The following is a 17,257-nucleotide window of genomic DNA, read 5'->3' as shown; positions in this document are numbered from 1 at the left end:
CAAAATATTTTAATAATGGAGACTATATATATATATATATATATATATGCACATAACACATGGCTAAGTGTTTGGGGCATTTGACAAAATAAAATATTAATATTCATGTTGCGGGCCTCATGCTCCTATCCATTTGACAGGCATAAATACAGAGAATTTATAAGCACTGAATTTATAATAAAACCAGCAGAACCATAGCAAGGACCATTACAGGTCATAACTAGACCATAAGTCAATGCCACTGTGCTACAAAAAAATCACAGAATCAACTAGGTTGGAAAAGACCTCTAAGATCATCAAGTCCAGCCTAACACCTTGTCAACTAGACCTGAATGCCACATCTAATCTTTTCTTAAAAACCTCCAGGGACAGTGACTCCGTCACTTCCCTGGGCAGCCCATTCCAATGCCCAGTCACTCCTTCTGTGAAGAACTTCTTCCTAATGTCCAAATTACAGATGCACATGAAAAACTACAAAGCATGTCAAGAGAAACAGCTGGCTGTAACACACAACAGAGAGAGAAGTGCAACAAGTTGCAGGGAGTACAGTGAGGGCTGGCTGGGTTTCATGGAAGGTGAGGGGGAGCCATGTGGAAGTTCACCACACTGGAGAGCAGCCCAGCCAATCCCTGGGAAACGGAACTCACAAGGCAAACAGTGCCAAGGGGACTGTATTGGTCATACTATGCAAGGCTAATGGCATCTAGGTGAAGGTGTCACAAACACCAAATTTAGGCGCAGACGTTAAAGAAGTGGAATCGATGGGCAAAAGTAATCTGAGGTATGGCACTGGAGTGACCAGGGACAAGTGTCTGCTTTGGGGAAGACCACAGGTGTGTATAAGCTACTGGTGAGACCCATTCCTGCACAAATATGGGGAGGTTGTGTGTGCATTTGTATGCATGACCCAACTGCAAGAACCTAACATGCAAGACCAAACTGCTGATGCATAAGAACAGGATCAGGCTGTTTGTACTGGCCTTGTTTGTAGGCGTGCTGTTTGTGTTGATATGATGCCTGCAAAAGCACTGGTTGCCTGTACACATGATGGATTATTTCAGTTGCGCTACTTTAATTGAAACAATAACATATAAAATACATGTCTGACAACTCATAAAGAGCATTAGCATTAGGATATACATTAGGATAAAGAGGGAAAGAAGATATTGGTTTAGTCAGAAAGGAGATCTGATGAAGCATTGTAGAATATGCACCAGAACATGCTGACTATACGTAACCAGTTATCTTGCTCCAACGCCATCACTTGTTTGACACTACTTTACATTTATATTTCCTTGGAATATGTTCCGAGTACAACTCTGCCTTGGGTTGCTGTGACAGGTACTGCCGGGTCTGTGCTGCAACACTGCAAGTTGTTGATATGCCTGTTCAAGAAAACTCTTATCTGTAACTACCAGGAAAAGTGTGCTTGTGATATCAAACATGAAAATAAAAGTCAATCTTAAAAACAAACAAACAAAACTACCAAACCCCAAAACTAACAACCTGTCTAAAGGTAACTTGTAGCATTAGGTTAAAGAAGATTATTATTACACAGGATGCCTGAACTATGCACGCTTTGGCAACTTGTGCCATATGCATGCCAAGTGAATTCAAATTGTTGGGTTTTGAATCTCTGAAGAGCTGTCAAACTAGCACGTTTCCAAAGCACTATCATTTACATTATTGGTAGTAAGAATCTACTCATTCAGAAATGCCACACATATTCACCATAGTTACGCAGAAGTTCACACTAGCAAGTGGATTCTCCAAATGGGGTTTCAAAAATATTATGAGATACTAGCAATTACTTTTTTTATATAGGCGGGCAGAAGAGGACAGCCAAGAGAGCCTGATGAAATTATAACTCATCCTGGTTGTTATCAGGCAACTCAAAACTGCCAGCAAGAAACACTCCTTTAACTTGTCCTTATATTTGCAGACTACTTCCATGTTTTATACTTTAATAAGATTGATGATAATGTCCATTTTCCAGAAAAAGAAAAGCGTTTTGCTGATACCATGTATAAACACTTCAGAAAAAAAAATTTTCTCTCCTATCTTTCAATGAAAGCATTTTTTAAAATAGACTTATTCATCATTCTGTGACAGCATTTAGAAAAGAGCATTTATCCAGTTATCCAAAAGCCTGGTCAAATAATATCATCTCCTTGAATATCATCCCATTTGAGTATTTTTATTACCCATATGCTTACTAAAAACACTGATCTTTATTCCACTTTTTATGTGACAGTCTAAATTGCCTTGAGTAATCTGTCTAACAGAGATAATTAAATTTGTTTCATTAATACTTGCAAAAAGTTCCAAGGGCATATAGTGGATTAAGTCTGTTTTTCAAACATGTTGCTTAGATTTCATGTTCTACATGCTAAAGAAATAAGTAAAGTGTCATTTGACTCATAGGAAGACAGGAATGGAAATCATCTCCAGTCCCTTGCTTTTTTAAAGTGTATCATGTAAACTGTGTCCTATATCCTCCTTTAAATATCTACCAATAAACAGTGTAAACACATTTTGGATTATTCAATCCAGTGCTATCACTGAAAACTTGGAAATAAACTCCATTGCTCTAATCTTTAAGGTTCTTCTCCCTTGCAATCTAAATGTAGAGTGCCTTTAGTTTTTTTGCTACAAATTATTTTTTGTTTTAAACATTTCTCATTTCTTCCTGGTGTTTATTCCCTCTTGATCTTACTTTTGCTATATTAGGCAAATCTATGTGTTCTAGTCTCCCCTGATTTTTTTCCTCCCCAACCATCTTAACAGCACTTTCTGCATTTGCTACAGTTTGAATCCCCCCTCTGAAACATGCCTAGCTGTAATTAATAATACTTTCCTTTATCTACAATGGCATTTGCCAGTGACATATCCAAATGTCAAGACTTGCAAGTCTCTCAGCAAATAAATCAAGAATCAAGCCAGTAAATCAAGAATTCTCTCCTCAGTCATTTGAACACTTATTTTTAGATCATTGGGAAGATTTTGTTATAAATCCTCAAACACATTTGTGAATTTTACTGTGTTCATCTGTGTTCTTTATATGCAGGTCCCCTATTCCTCTTCTATATTGAAAAAAAGCCACTGAAGGTGTTTTAACATTCTCCTGTAACAACTAACTTGGGCTGCGCTTCTACAAACCTCACTACAGCCCTCTAGTCTCTGCTTTTCAAGAACCTTCCTACGTTGATCACTCCTTTTAACCTTTTCTTACACACTAGTTGCTTTTTTTGCAATGTCTTTATGGATGTGGTTATTCAGCTAATTATGGCTCTCTTATATCAGGTACATGCACATCACTGACTTTATAAACTAAAATATAAATCCAGATGATTAAAGATTTCTTCTCTAAATATGTAACATACTTCTTACAATTTTTTTCATCAGCAAGAATCACTGTAAAAGTGCAGGAGGTATATATATATATATACGTGTGTGTGCATATACACACATGTATGTGTGTGTGCATCTCTCTCTCATATTCACACCCTACTCCATACCATCATGCTGAATCTTGAAACTGGTACTTTCATAAGAGGTGAAACACTTCTGGCTTTCTCTGCCTCTCTCTCCTCTCCCTACAAGTTTCTTCCATGAGAATCCCCCTTATACATATCCACATTCAGCTCTCCAGTGAAAACAATGATTTTCAGATTTATTGAAGGCACTGGTCTTCTATAATGCAGACATTAGACCATTTGCAAAGTGCTGTCTTGCAAAGCCATCCCAAAATAATTTTAAAGTAGCAAAGTCAGGTGCCAGTAGCAGCTTGGCAGGAAGATCAGACTGAGTTGTAAAACCTGCTGGAGAATACCAATAAATTTTCAGATAGTCCATGCTAAGCTTTATGACAGCCTAAGAATGGCAGACAGTCCAAAGAACTTAAAAGCTCATTAGGGATATGACACTGGTTTATCACTGCAAACACCAATAAGTTTTCCATGTAGCAGGAGCATTTAGCATTTGTGCTGTATTCTATGCAAATCTAGCCAAAAACTCAATGGAAAATCAATCAATTTCTACCATTAAAATTTACACTAAAACATCATTATGACTCTCACATATGGCACAACACTTAGCCTGGCAACATGTGGATCACTTAGCTTTTCATTTGTCACTGAACAGCAGTTATGAAAAGATTCACATTCAGTTCTTAATCTTTGACACAGATTTGGGGAGGAGAGGCTGACAGTAAATCCCTCCTTGAAAAATTCACTTAATCTTGCCATGCTTCAGCTTTGCAACCTAACCCAAGAATTAAGTCAATGTACTTCTAGCATCTGCTAATTAAAATATAACCCCTGGTACATGAGAATCCCAATTTTATGTGGTAGACTTCCCATGCACCATAAACAAAAACAAACAGACAGACAAACAAAAAAACCCAGTGGCCAAACCAAAATTTTTTGAGTAAATTTGTCTGTAGGTTCAGCTGGTCAATTCTTTAAATTTGAGCACAAAGACAAAAAACACTAACAGTAAGGTAAGTGCTGCGTGGCCAACTGTTTCAGGCTGTCAGATTCTGAGCATGGGCAGTCATGACATCCTTTCTTACTAAGGATGTTCAGGAAATGTCAGCTGACTGAGTACAGCTTGCTGGAGAAGCAGCTTATGGGAAAAAAAGCAAGCCATCCAACCAAACCCCCTCCGAGCAGCTCTACAAAGCCTTGTCCTGTCACTCTCCCTAATGGTGCCCAGGCTTTGCTTTCAGTGAAGGGCTCAATTGCCTATGCAAGTCAGAGAGGCAAGGCTGAGAAAGCAGCTGTGCAGCTATTACACATTATGTTCAGGTGATAGAGTTCCTCCTCCAGGATCCGTGTTCCTGAAGGCTCACACCATGAAAGCAACTGTTTCTATGATCTGCCCATTAGCTTGCACTGGCTTTAATTAATTCTAGTCAGGGAAACTAGCAGGACTGTTATCAAATGGAGTTTGAGGATACTGATGTTTGGATTCCTCTGACTGGGCATTATTCAGTGCCTTTTGGAAACTTGGGTAGTTACTGTGTGACACTCTGTGGAATCAAGTGCTTTTCAAGACCTAGCCACAATTTTGGCCAGTGTCTGAAGGCATGGGAACCCCTATTTTTTATATGTATGTTTTAACTAAAAAGATGCCCAATTGGAAAGCTGCGACTTGTCAGTATGCAACACCAATGCTATGCTCTTATAGTTTCCTTCTCAAAGGTAGGTCATTAGCTCATATTTCCTTAGGACACTGTTAAAATGGTGGAACTGCATTTCCATAGGATGTTGGCAACAGGAATCTTGCAACAAAACCTCTAAATGTCATTATTATTAGCTGCCAGAATCAGCCCCTCGTGGCCCAAAACGTCTTTTATCAGGATGGCTTTTTGCCAAGTCTTTTCTGTCCAGCTGAAGGCACTGACTGGATTAAACAAAAACAATAAAAACAGCATCAAGAAGAAAACGCTGCACAAAAGGGATTATAAACAGGAACAGAAACATGAAGTACCTCTTTAGACTACAAGTAAAACTATTCTTCCCACTTGATCAAGCCCAGTCTCTTTATCATTTAAGTAATTTCTCAAGAAATGTCCTCCATATATCCCTGACTTTCTGTTTTTACCTTAAGCTTCATCAATATTTCACTATTTTTTTCTTCTTACGTTTACTGGATGCTTATGCCAGGAGTTAACTTTAATATGGGCTTCTGCCTTTTTTTGAATGGCAAAAGACTGCCACCATTAACAGACTCTCTACACTTATTCCTACAAAATGTGCCCAGTATTCATCTCCTCCTTTATGAACTCACCAGATACAATTATTTTTAGATATATCTGCTGTATTTATGCATCTTTAACAAAGGCTTTTCATCCCAAGATGTAAAAAACCCCAAAACCTGCACTCAGCATGCAAGGAAAGACATTTTAACACAAAGCTGACAAAACTTAATGTCAGACAACTAGTAGAATCGAAGCAACAGTTCTTCATAAGAGCAGAGCTAAAAAAGCTTTTTAAAGACAGAGACCTAAGCTTATGCTTGAAATGAATAGGGAAGAAAGATATCAGACTGTATAGACTACCATAATCAAAACCAGACAACAAAATGCAACTTGACAGGTTTGGTAAATTCTGATTCCCACTGAAAAGGTGCAGTTGTGGGTCCACCTACCACCCGGTGTCATAAAATGTTTTCCAAGTGTCTTATCTACAAGGGTGCAAAGTCCATCCTACCCCAAAGACTGAGAACAGCATGATTCCAAGACTAATTTCACACTAATAAGGACTGATGTGAAGCATACACCTTGATCTCAACTTATTGTTAGCTCTGATTGCAGAAGGGCTACAGAGTCTACATCTGTTTAATACAGGATGAGCTGCATATTGCACATTGAGGCCAGCTCACTTCCACTTCTCACAGGATGACAGAAAAGTGACTGGAGCACCTCTCTTAGAGCCCAGACAGGTTGGGAGAGATGGGTTTGTTCAGCCTGGAGAAGAAAGACTGAAGGGAGACCTTAGAGCAGCCTTCCAGTAGCCAAAGGGAGCCTACAAGACAGCTGGAGAAAAACTTCTGACAAGGATGTTCACTGATAAGACAAGATGCAATGGTTTTAAACTGAAAGAGGCTAGATTTAGATTAGATATCCACTGTGAGGGTGGTGAGGCACTGGAACAAGTTGCCTGGAGAAGCTGTGGATGCCCCATCCCTGAAGTGTTCAAGGCCAGGCTGGATGTGGCTTTGAGCAACCTGGTCTAGTGAAAGGTGTCCTTGTCCTGGCAGGGGGGTTGGAAGTAGATGATCCCTTCTGATCCACACCATTCTATGATCCTATGAACTGAATCAAAAGCTAATCTGAGAAAAAAAACACAAAACAAAAAAAAACAAACAAAAAACCCCAGCCACACTACTAAAAACTGAAAACTATACATGCCAGCATATCTGCATCTCCAGTGGTCTTCATAAATACATACGAAAAAGCTAGGAGTAGAGCCAGAGAGAAGTAGAAACATTAGGACTGATTAATGCATCCTCCTGTGGCTTCACTGAACATTAATTATACTCTGCAGTATAACTTTATATGTATATTTCACATTAGAAATGTCACTTGACAGCAGAGCTGCAAATAACCTTCTTTCCTAAGTGAACCCAAGCTCACCTAAAAATTAAAAGCAAAACAGTTATTATGCTGTTAAATTTTTTAAATTATGGCAAAATTTTTTCATTGCTATTTATATCCTAAATAATATGTCTCTCCAGGTTTTAATTATGAAATGCTAAATAAATTCCATGAGGAAATGCTTATTTGTATCTGTCTGCTAAGTTCCTATTTGTAATTCCAGCTAATTACTTCCCCTGTCAGGAAAATACTGTCTGAAGTCCCAAGATGCCACAGAAGTACCTCAATCTCTTTCATTTCACGTCTCCCAGTGTTCGATACAGAAAATGTAAATTCATTTGTCTACTGCTAGAAGAGTCAGAAACTTGAAATAATCTCTGCACTGTCAGCAGGTCTTTACCTCATGTGCTTAATCCCTGTTGCCATGGTGATATTTAATTGTACAGCCACACAGTTTGATTGGTTTATTTTAAATTGAAGTTTTTCTGTGGAATGGTTCAGGATTCTAAGCGAACATGAGATAAATGGCTTTCAAAGTATTGCAGTGAGTCATAATGTTGTCAGTGACTAGATTAATTTGAGTTCAGTTAAACTATTTCTTTACTTGCATTTATGTCAAATACATAATACAAGGATTTTTAGCATTATATTTGGCAGTTGAGCATTTTGAGTATAATTAAGCAGTATTTTATTGTAAGAAGGGCAATTAAAAACTAAATGAGAATTAAAATTCAGTAAGCTTTTGTTGGTAGTATTGTCTTTCTAAAACAATTTATCTTCCTGTCCTACCATATCAATCCAGATCAGAACCTTTTACAGTAGGCTTATACTTGATTTTCTTTATAGAAAACTGTAAATATATTAATATGAGAGATATTAAGCCAAAAGGATAAATTAGGTTTCTTCAGTGTTGGCTTCCATATACCTCAGTATGCAGTTCCTTAGTATATGAATGCCTACTGGAAAAGTATCATCAATATGGTATTTCCTAGCATAGCATAACACATTAGGTAACTCATTTTAATTCTGTACATACACGACGATCAACTGGTGAACTCAACTGTGCTATTTAAACAGCACCAATATACTGTGCTAATTCTCATACTTTTTTGTTTCTTCTCTATAACCCAGCTCTAGCACATTTTTTTCTCAATGTCATAACAGAAGCTCTAGGGAAGATTTTCACCTAGCCTTTGCTGTGAAAGGTCCCAATTCTATCACCAAGTATCAGGCAGCTTTGCCTTATTTAATTTTCCAAGCTCATGGCCACTAAGGCCCCAGTGTACAGGCTGCAGGAAACATGTTTTAGGTGTTTCAGTTGCTGTGTTCCCCTCTCTATTTTTAAGGACTATCAAGGAGCCTGGCTTTATTTCATATGCAGAACCTCTGTGTTTGGATCACTGGGGTTACCAGCATGTGACCCAAGATAAGACTCGGCTTCTTACAAACCACTACCACTCTTCCAGCCACCTGCATGGCTTTGCAGAACCAGAACTTCACACTTTTAATCCCAATTCTCTAGGGAACACACTGTTTTACAAGAGAGATGCTTGGAAAAGCAGACTCCGACTGGGGCTATCATTCCCACACAAGCTGTTTAAAAGAATTAATTTGTTTTATACTCCTGGGAAGGGTAGCTTGGTGTACCAAAGCAATGCTTCTACAGAAGCATTTACATGCTGCAATGCACAGATGAGATGCTGTTATTCCATAGAAAACAGCTACCTAGAAGCATATGTACTCCAACAATAATGAGGATTTAATCTTTGCACCTCTCTATGACAATGTACACTATGATTCTGGGTCAGGATACCTTGATTTTTACTTTTTTTTTCTATGCAGGTCTTGCTCCAGAAGTTTTATTCTGCTTCCTAATCCACCTTCAAACACACAGGAGTAACAGTGTGTAACAGTAACTGTAACAGGATGCAATACTTCTCTGAATTTCATGGCATCCCCATCCAGTTTTTGGGAAAAACACAGAGAACTAGCTCAGGAACACTGGCTTCACTGTAACAGAGGCCCACGGTATGATTCCCTGTACTACATTTAAGTATAATTACATCCAGGCAACCTAAAGCAAATGACTGAGCAAAAGCTTCCTCTCTTCTGAGTAGTCTCACCCACATTCATACCCTCTTGTATAACTCCCCTCACCTTTCCAGTGTGAGAAATCCTCTTGCTCCAGCAAGGGAGGGCTCTGTGCGTGTGCAGAGGGGACCCAAAAAGGGCAAGCCAGAAGAAAGGGAAGGAACTAGGCTGCTGTGACCAGCTCCTGAGTTACTGCACACTAACCAGCTTAGGAACAACTGCCTTACAATGCAATGAACTCTCCCTTTTTCCATGCTCTAGTTAAAATAAAATAACCCCACAAACCATCACCTCCTTGGTATCATTCCCTCCATTATATCAATGATTTATCCCAGTCAGTATTAACATCACTTTGTCTGTGATATTTATGGCTGCAATATTTATGGCTAGAGGAACAACTCTTTGTGAAGGATAGACAATTGTTAAATCATTGTTTCTTTTCAGGAGGTTGAGGTGATTTAGCAATACTTACTTTTTCACCATATGCCCGAGTAGTCTCTAGGCAAACCACTGACATAAACAGGTTGATATATAATTTTACTTCTTCCCCTTTCTAATTATTCAGGTTTGCTTTAAACAGTCACTTGCATTTGTGCATCCCTGCTGCTGCTCATGTCTTCTAGCCCCACTCCCCCTTCCATCATCCGATCCTGTCCTTGAGTAGGTCAAACCCTTAGTAACAGAAAGCAAATTTCTATGCAGTCTGAAAGGAGCAGAGTAGCACTCTTTCTTTAATAGCACACTATTCATAACAACAGCCCGTATTAGAGACAAGGGAATTTAAAATAAAACATGGAAGAGACAGAAAAATCAAGAATCGCCATACCAATCAGACCTGTTGTCCTCCTGGTCCAGTATCCTTTCTCTGACAGCACTCAGTACCCGCTTCAGAGGAAGGTGCAAGAAACCTTGTAATTATAGAATAACCTGATTAATACAGGAAGTTTCGTCCTAGCCCTAGGCAGTCAGCAGCTGACTCACCCGCTTGTCTGAAACATAAGATTTTATATCTGCTCTAATTTTTTTTAAATCCTATGTAATTTAATAGTGAACGTCTCATTACAAATGCACTTTGCAAATGTACATTTGAATCTTATAAAACATTTTAGGCTTTACTGTAACCTGTAGCTGAGAGTTCTATTTACTAATTATATAGGTTGTACTATTTTTATCACTGTTAAACTGCCTGCCATTCAATCTCATTGGATGTCCCTTTTAGAGACTCGGGAATAAGTGGGCCAGAGGGTGTGATTCCACTGCCTTTTCCCTTGGCACCTCACCTGGGAGCAGAGATGCCCAAAGAGACATGCAGCAGTCAGCCTTTGGATGGAGGCATTAAACCAGCACACAGATGCCTCCATTCATATCCCTCACCTGAAGGAGATGGCACCCTGCACAAGTCACAGGTGCTCCCGTGGACGGAACAGCAGCAGCCATATTCCTCATACTTTTGTGAATGCCACATAAATCTCCCAGTGAATCTAGTCGACACTGTTTCTGTACTTAGTGATGAAGGAATGGAATGCACTCAATAAAGTGCAATAAATCATACCTACAGGGTAGAAGGTGGCTCCTGTGACTTCAGACTTTCATTATGGTTTTATGTACTGTGGCAGTCCTAAAGTATAAATAACAGCAGCCTTTTCAAAACTCAGGAAGATGAACAACACAGTAACAACAATCAAGGCTTTCACTTATTTTATTTATATCCTTTGATGGCTTTCAGAACCTTTCAACAGAACAAACTCCAGAGAAATATTCTAAGAAAGGACTAAACTACCAATAGGCATGTACAACCTACAGAACACATGGACAAGCAGAATGGGGCAGGGTTGGATATAACAAGAGAAAATAATAATTAAAAAAAATGATGAATGGTCCGATCATCTTCTGTGCTTATTTATTTTGAATTAAACTAATTAGCAGGCCGTGAGCCTCAGTTTTGCATCTGGTATAAATTAGTGGTCCTTAATAAGCAGGATGCTTGATTGATACACCAATAATATCATCAATGATTGTGTTTTATAATTCTACATTTCTGGCCAGCTATGAGAACCGGGTGTACCAGGGGATGTACAACGGTGTACAGACCAGATAGGATGCATGCAATGGCGCAGAGGCACACTTCCAGAAAACATGAAAAAGTTTCCTCTTCTAAACACAGCAAGCACAGAAAGAATAACATGAAGACTACTAAAGAAAATTTAGGTAAGTATTTGAATATAGAAGAATATCATGACGTTGTATTGGAACTAAATATTGTACTGTGTAGACTCTGAGGATTTAAGATGCTGTGAACTATACTAGTTAGCAAAGTACACAAACATATTACCTCTGTTTTCTGTATGGGGCAAAAGCTGACATTTAAGAATTTCATGTTTCAGGAATAGCATAGCTACTAAGCCAAACAAGGACAACTTAAATGTAATTATTTCATAAGCCAAACATGAAGCTCATATAATACACAGAATAACATACTTCAGAGGAAAAAAAGAATTAAATTTGCCAGATAGATTTGGAAAAAGTCTAGAAGAATTTTTGTTACTAAACACAAAAACATCAGTGAAGAACAACAGCAGGCACTCAAGATATCAAAATGTGATGTGACACAGAAACATGGAATTATTTAGGTTGGAAAAGAACTCCAAGATCATCAAATCCAACCTATGACTGATCACCACCCTATCAACTAGACCGTAGTACTAAGTGCCACATACAGTCATTTTTTGAGTACCCCCAGGGATGGTGACTCCACCTGGGTAGCCTGTTCAAATGCTTAACAACTCTTTCCCTGAAGAAATTCTTCCTGATGTCCAGCCTGAACCTCCCCTGGTGCAGTTTTTGGCTATGTCCTCTCATCCTGTCACTAGCTGCCTGGGAGAAGAAGCCAAGCCCCAACCTCCTTTCAGGTAGTTGAGGAGATGAAAAAGCTCTTCCCTGAGTCTCCTCCAGGCTAATCCAACCCCAGCTGCCTCAGCTGTTCCTCATATGACTTACTCTCTAGACCCTTCACCAGCTCCATTGCCCTTTTCTGGACACACTCCAGCACCTGAATGTCTTGCTTGTAGTGAGGAGCCCAGAAATAAACACAGGGTCTTAGATGCAGCCTCACCAGTGCCAAGTACAGGGGACAATCACTTCCTTGGTCCTGCTGGCCACACTGTTTCTGATATAAGCCGGGATTTGCCTTCTTGGCTACCTGGGAACACTGCTGGCTCATGTTCAGCAAGCTGTCACCCAGCATCCCTAGGTTCTTTTTCTGCTGGTCTGCTTTTCAGCCACTGTCCCTAAGCCTGTAGTGCTGTGTGGGGTTGTTGGGACCCACGTGCAGGATGCAGAAACTTGGACTTGTTGAACTGTTTAGGAAACTTCTCTGTCCAGCCTTCTAGGAGTCACTCTGGCAGTCACATTCACACCACCTAAGCTGGGACTAAGGCCCCTTTACAGCTACACATACCCCACTCACACAGTCAGACCACGTTTCCTTACCAGCTAGACCCCAGGTTTCCAATAGCAGAGTCTGAGCTTTTATACCCTTGCAGTCTACCAAGCTATCTGCAGTGAATGTATTCCTCAACAGAAACTCATACTGTTGGCCTCAGCCCATCAATCAATCCAGCCTGTCCAGATCCCTCTGCAGAGCCCTCCTATCCTCCAGTAGATCAACACTCCCACCCAACTTGGTGTCATCTGCAAACTTACTGACAGTATACTCGATCTCCTCGTGCCGTATCAATCATCAGTAAAGATATTAAACAGGACTGGACTCAACACTAAGCCTTGAGAAACCCCACCTTCGCATTCTCTGTTTTTTATTTGAATGACAGAAACCAGATCCACAAAAATAACAAAGTACCTTATTCCTTAGGAATTAAGCAGCAACAGGAATCCAAAAGGTATGACTTTTGAAGACAGCTTAAGGTGCAGTTGCAGGGAAGCTTAAGCCAGCACAACTCTGTTGCAACTCTGTTCCAAAATCAATCACATATTTCAGTGTGGCAGCAATGCTGCTCATCACCTGGCATTAGCCATGCTCTGAGCAGAAGGCTGGGCAGGCTGACATTCAGAGGATTCTTCCATACTAAACTGTGGTGCAACTTCAGATCATGCAAAGGACTGGCTCAGGGAGCTAAGATGACATAAAATTCCTTGCTTTCTCCATAAGATTGACCTTTTATTAGCTTTTGACAGTTTATTTCCCCTCTTATCAATTTATTTCCAGGTCTGACAAGCAGCAAGACTGACACAAAGGAAAGGACAAAACTGTACAGGTCCAAGAATCAATAAGATCATAGCTCCTAAAAATTAGGAGCCAAATTGCCATGAGGCTAAACCTTTTATAGACAAAAGCAGACAAAACCTTCTGCTTCCCATGCTATCTCCCTGAAGTCCTATATTCACACCAAAATGATTTTTAGTGTCATGTTTTTATTAAAATTAACATTACAGATTTCTCATAAACATATATTACATGACATATATAATAAATGCAAATAAAAGAGGCCTTTAAAGTGGTTAAATATACCATTTTCAAATTATTTTATATTAAAGGTCCAGCTTAATACAGCTCATGCAGTACAGAAACATGCTGAAAGGATACGAGATGATTGCCACCCTCCTAAACTGAAATGCATTACTTTTCTCATAAGGCTATTTCAAGTAAAAGTGGTAAGCTAAAAGGGAATGGGTGAAGTTCTGAAACTTTAATTTGCCATGGCCTAAACCTAAGAAAAAGTATTTTAGAGGTTTGCAAAATGACCCTGGTTGTGCCATCTGTAAAGGAGAGATAACGAATTGATGGCAACATCTGAAAATATTTTGATAAGAGACTCTTTTCACACTTTTACAAAAGTGCTGCCTGGCAATGGAAGCTACCCCTGATTAGCTCACGTCACAAGGGCTTTCAGAGATTTCAAAGAAATCAAATGTGCTTCAGGAGAAAGAATAAACATCTTTTCCCATTCATGCCTTAAAGCCCTTGCACCGACACTATATAATTGCCTTTCACTTCACCAAAAGATTCTCCTGGATTCTCTATTCCTCCCACAATTTCAAAATTACAATATGTCTACTTGCAGTTGAATGGGAATGTACATATGTCCCAAAGTAAATTATTTAACTAAAAAGTAGTTAATGTTGCTATGAATCATGTTACTTCCTTGTACAGAACCCATGCACACATTTCATTGTGGTAATACCTGGTTTATACATCTTTAATCAAAACCAAGCAAAGTATTTGAATTGCTTTTTAAGTGCAATGCGATTCATTCATGCGCGTGGCTATAAAAAGCCTTAAAGACAATAAGAAATGCTCTCTTGCTGATCTCTCTCCTGCCTTTATAGGCATAACTGTCAACAACCATCTCACTATGTCATTCCCAAAATCCAGGGGTAAAAACTGAAGGAAAGAAAATTAAATTCTGTTTTCAAGTAGTATTTGCAAAAGCAGTTGTTTCAAAAGCCAGAGAGAGCTTCTCCTTAGACAAATAACTGTAAGGACAGGTACTATAAATCTCCACAGAGGAATCACTGGCGAAGTCACTGGAACTATTTAGTTTTTGTTCATTCTTCTAAAACCAAGATATACATCATGTGACTACCCAGTCACACCATAATAGCTACCTGAGCTGACGTTCACTAGTAAAGGTGGACAGCTGGTGATTCGGTGCAGCAGTACATGGTTCTGAACGGTTTCCTGATTTCTGTCTCCAAAAGTACTGGCTTTTAATGCTCCCCAGGGTTCTGTCATGTATTGTAAGATGCATTACTACTCTGGAGGCATGCCTGGTGCACACACTATAGCCAGTGCTGTTGCTTTAAAACATTTAATACAGGAATATGTACTATAAATCAATCACACAATGTGTAGGTATGTAGTGGTGTTCAACTTGCACCTAAAACTGCTCAGAGATTCTGATGGGTTATAAAATCTGGCACAAAATATCAAAGGCATCTACAGATCAGCTTCCTCAGAGGCCTCATTCTTTTTACCCCTTAAAGCAGACTATTTTTTTGCACATAGTCTGCTATCCACATACAGAGAAAAATGGAAGAAAGATCAGAGCCCAAAAGAGAATGGAAAACAAGCACCTTTTAAGAGTGAAAAAAAAAAAATCCCAACAACAAAACAGCCATAAGCCTAATATTACTTAGGGCATAATTTGGCACTCCCTGGCATGGATATTTGTTCCTAGATGCAGTTTTCTCAATTTAATAGAGGGATATGGCACTTTAAGGTATTAAAATACATTCCAAAAAAATAAACAAAATAATCATTAGCTACTGAGAGCTAGAAAACATTCCCAAATTGCAAAATTAACGAGTACTAATGCACTGCATTTTGCAAACCACAGCTGTTTACAGCTAAACAACAAGTGCGGCACCCCATCATGTGACCAGTGAGAAAAGAGGAAGAATCGAACGTGGTGCCTGTCCTCAGAAGCAGGATATTCATTCTTCAGATGAATCTGTTGCACACAGAGGAGAACATAGCAACAGTCTGCAGAAAACATTCTCCCTTCACTAACTTGAGTAGCCAAAGCATCAGTCTCACATTTGCACAGTACTTTGGAGTCTCACCTACACTTATTGACTTACTAAGCCTAATTAGCTGAGGCAGAAAACCTGTGTTAATAGACTTATATTGTGCCTGGCATTCAGCTTCACATGGTCCAGCACTATAGCCAGAGTCTTACAGACACCCAAAGCATGACAAATGCTTGTTGAAGCAAGAAAACTACATTTCAAAGTCAGCTTCTGAGCCCTCATTAACCCAGACAACTTGTTCCAATTTGGACAGGTCTGAAATTTCTCTAAATCTTGAAAGCCTGCAGGTCACCAGGCTGCTACAAATCTTAGTTTGGCTCCAAAAGCAAATGTCTCTCAGGAAGCCAAGGCATGCTCCCTGGGCAGAAGGGGTATGAAGAGAAAGCACAGTAACAGGGATCCTCTTTCTTATGCTGTACAATTCTTTTTTTGCAGATGAAGGATCTTAAGAGAATTAAGGACTTTTAACTCTCAATTTAAAATAAGTCTGATCCTTCTACTCTGTGTTAAATGAAAGAATTGTAATTCTTATCCACGACTTCTCCAAGCACCTGCAAGTTTCTAAATAGGCTGACAAAGACAAAAATTAAATAATAATAAAAAAAAAAACCTTCACAGGAACAGTATGAAAATTCTAACCTTAAGAATGGGATGTAAGCTAAAGCAATGAATGCAAATTAGCCCATGGTTCTGCTAACTCACTATCATTACCCTTTTTTACTGAAGAAGTTCCAAAGCTACATAAGAGTACATTTGCTAGAACAGCAAACTGTATTGTATCCAAGCCACCTCAGTGATTTTAAAGAATAATTATGCACAGTTTTCAATGGGAAAAGTCAATTTTGTTTAAAATTACATCATCCACATTGACATTTATTTTGCAAACCTTTAAATTCAGAGCTAAAGGACTATGGGAAAGCTAAGAATTTGAACGTTTACTACACAGGATCAAAATATACACTTTCTCATTACCATTATAATGAATATAATAAACAAAGCAAAAGACCTCACATGGCAGAAATCGAGAGTGTAAGTATCAGTCATTGGATCATAACTGATCAATTAGAATTGATCTTCTGCCTCATTCTTTAAACATGGCTTTTTTTTTTTTTTTAATGACCTTTGTTGTAATTCCTCAAAGAATTACAGGGCCTTATATTATCAGCATTCTCTTGAGTAAATGAAATAACCAAGTGCCAAAGCAAGGCACAGCAAAGTACAGTCTGAGCTATCCCCGTGCCATAAATTAAAACAACTAAACATTAACCATGTAAGGCTGAAACAGAAATTAAGATTCCAAGGCAATACAGTCAAGAGCAGGGCTGCAGTGCTGTACTACACACTGCACAGCTCACACTGCCCACTTACCTGATGAAGTAATCTCTTCCATCTCTGTTTGCCGTCATCTCCCATCCATAAGGTGTCCCCTGGTTCAAGCTCCAGGTCCCTGAAGGGTGAGGCCAGCCTGAAGACTTATTCCTGTGGCTGCAATTTTGGGAGAGGTGGGGAGGAAGAGAG

The 17,257-nt window shown here is 39.1% G+C and overlaps 1 protein-coding gene across 4 annotated transcripts in view; it reads right to left on the bottom strand.

Annotated features, from left to right (window-relative positions):
* FRMPD4 (FERM and PDZ domain containing 4) overlaps window positions 1-17,257 on the bottom strand; it is a 298,391-nt gene that overhangs the window by 96,015 nt on the left and 185,119 nt on the right. For 3 of the 4 annotated variants that reach the window (XM_050331897.1, XM_050331900.1, XM_050331899.1), the window contains exon 2: window positions 17,108-17,224. In XM_050331897.1, the coding sequence (XP_050187854.1) occupies window positions 17,108-17,224 (117 nt within the window). Of the gene's footprint in view, window positions 1-10,019; window positions 10,108-17,107; window positions 17,225-17,257 lie in introns of those variants that run through there. The other variant, XM_050331898.1, reaches the window with a different exon arrangement.

This window comes from Myiozetetes cayanensis, unplaced genomic scaffold, assembly GCF_022539395.1.
Source record: "Myiozetetes cayanensis isolate MyiCay16 unplaced genomic scaffold, myiCay2020 scf5-8, whole genome shotgun sequence".
NCBI classification, from domain to species: Eukaryota; Metazoa; Chordata; class Aves; order Passeriformes; family Tyrannidae; genus Myiozetetes; species Myiozetetes cayanensis.
Note: the sequence above shows the minus strand (reverse complement) of the source record. Positions and strands in the feature narration are given on the sequence as shown.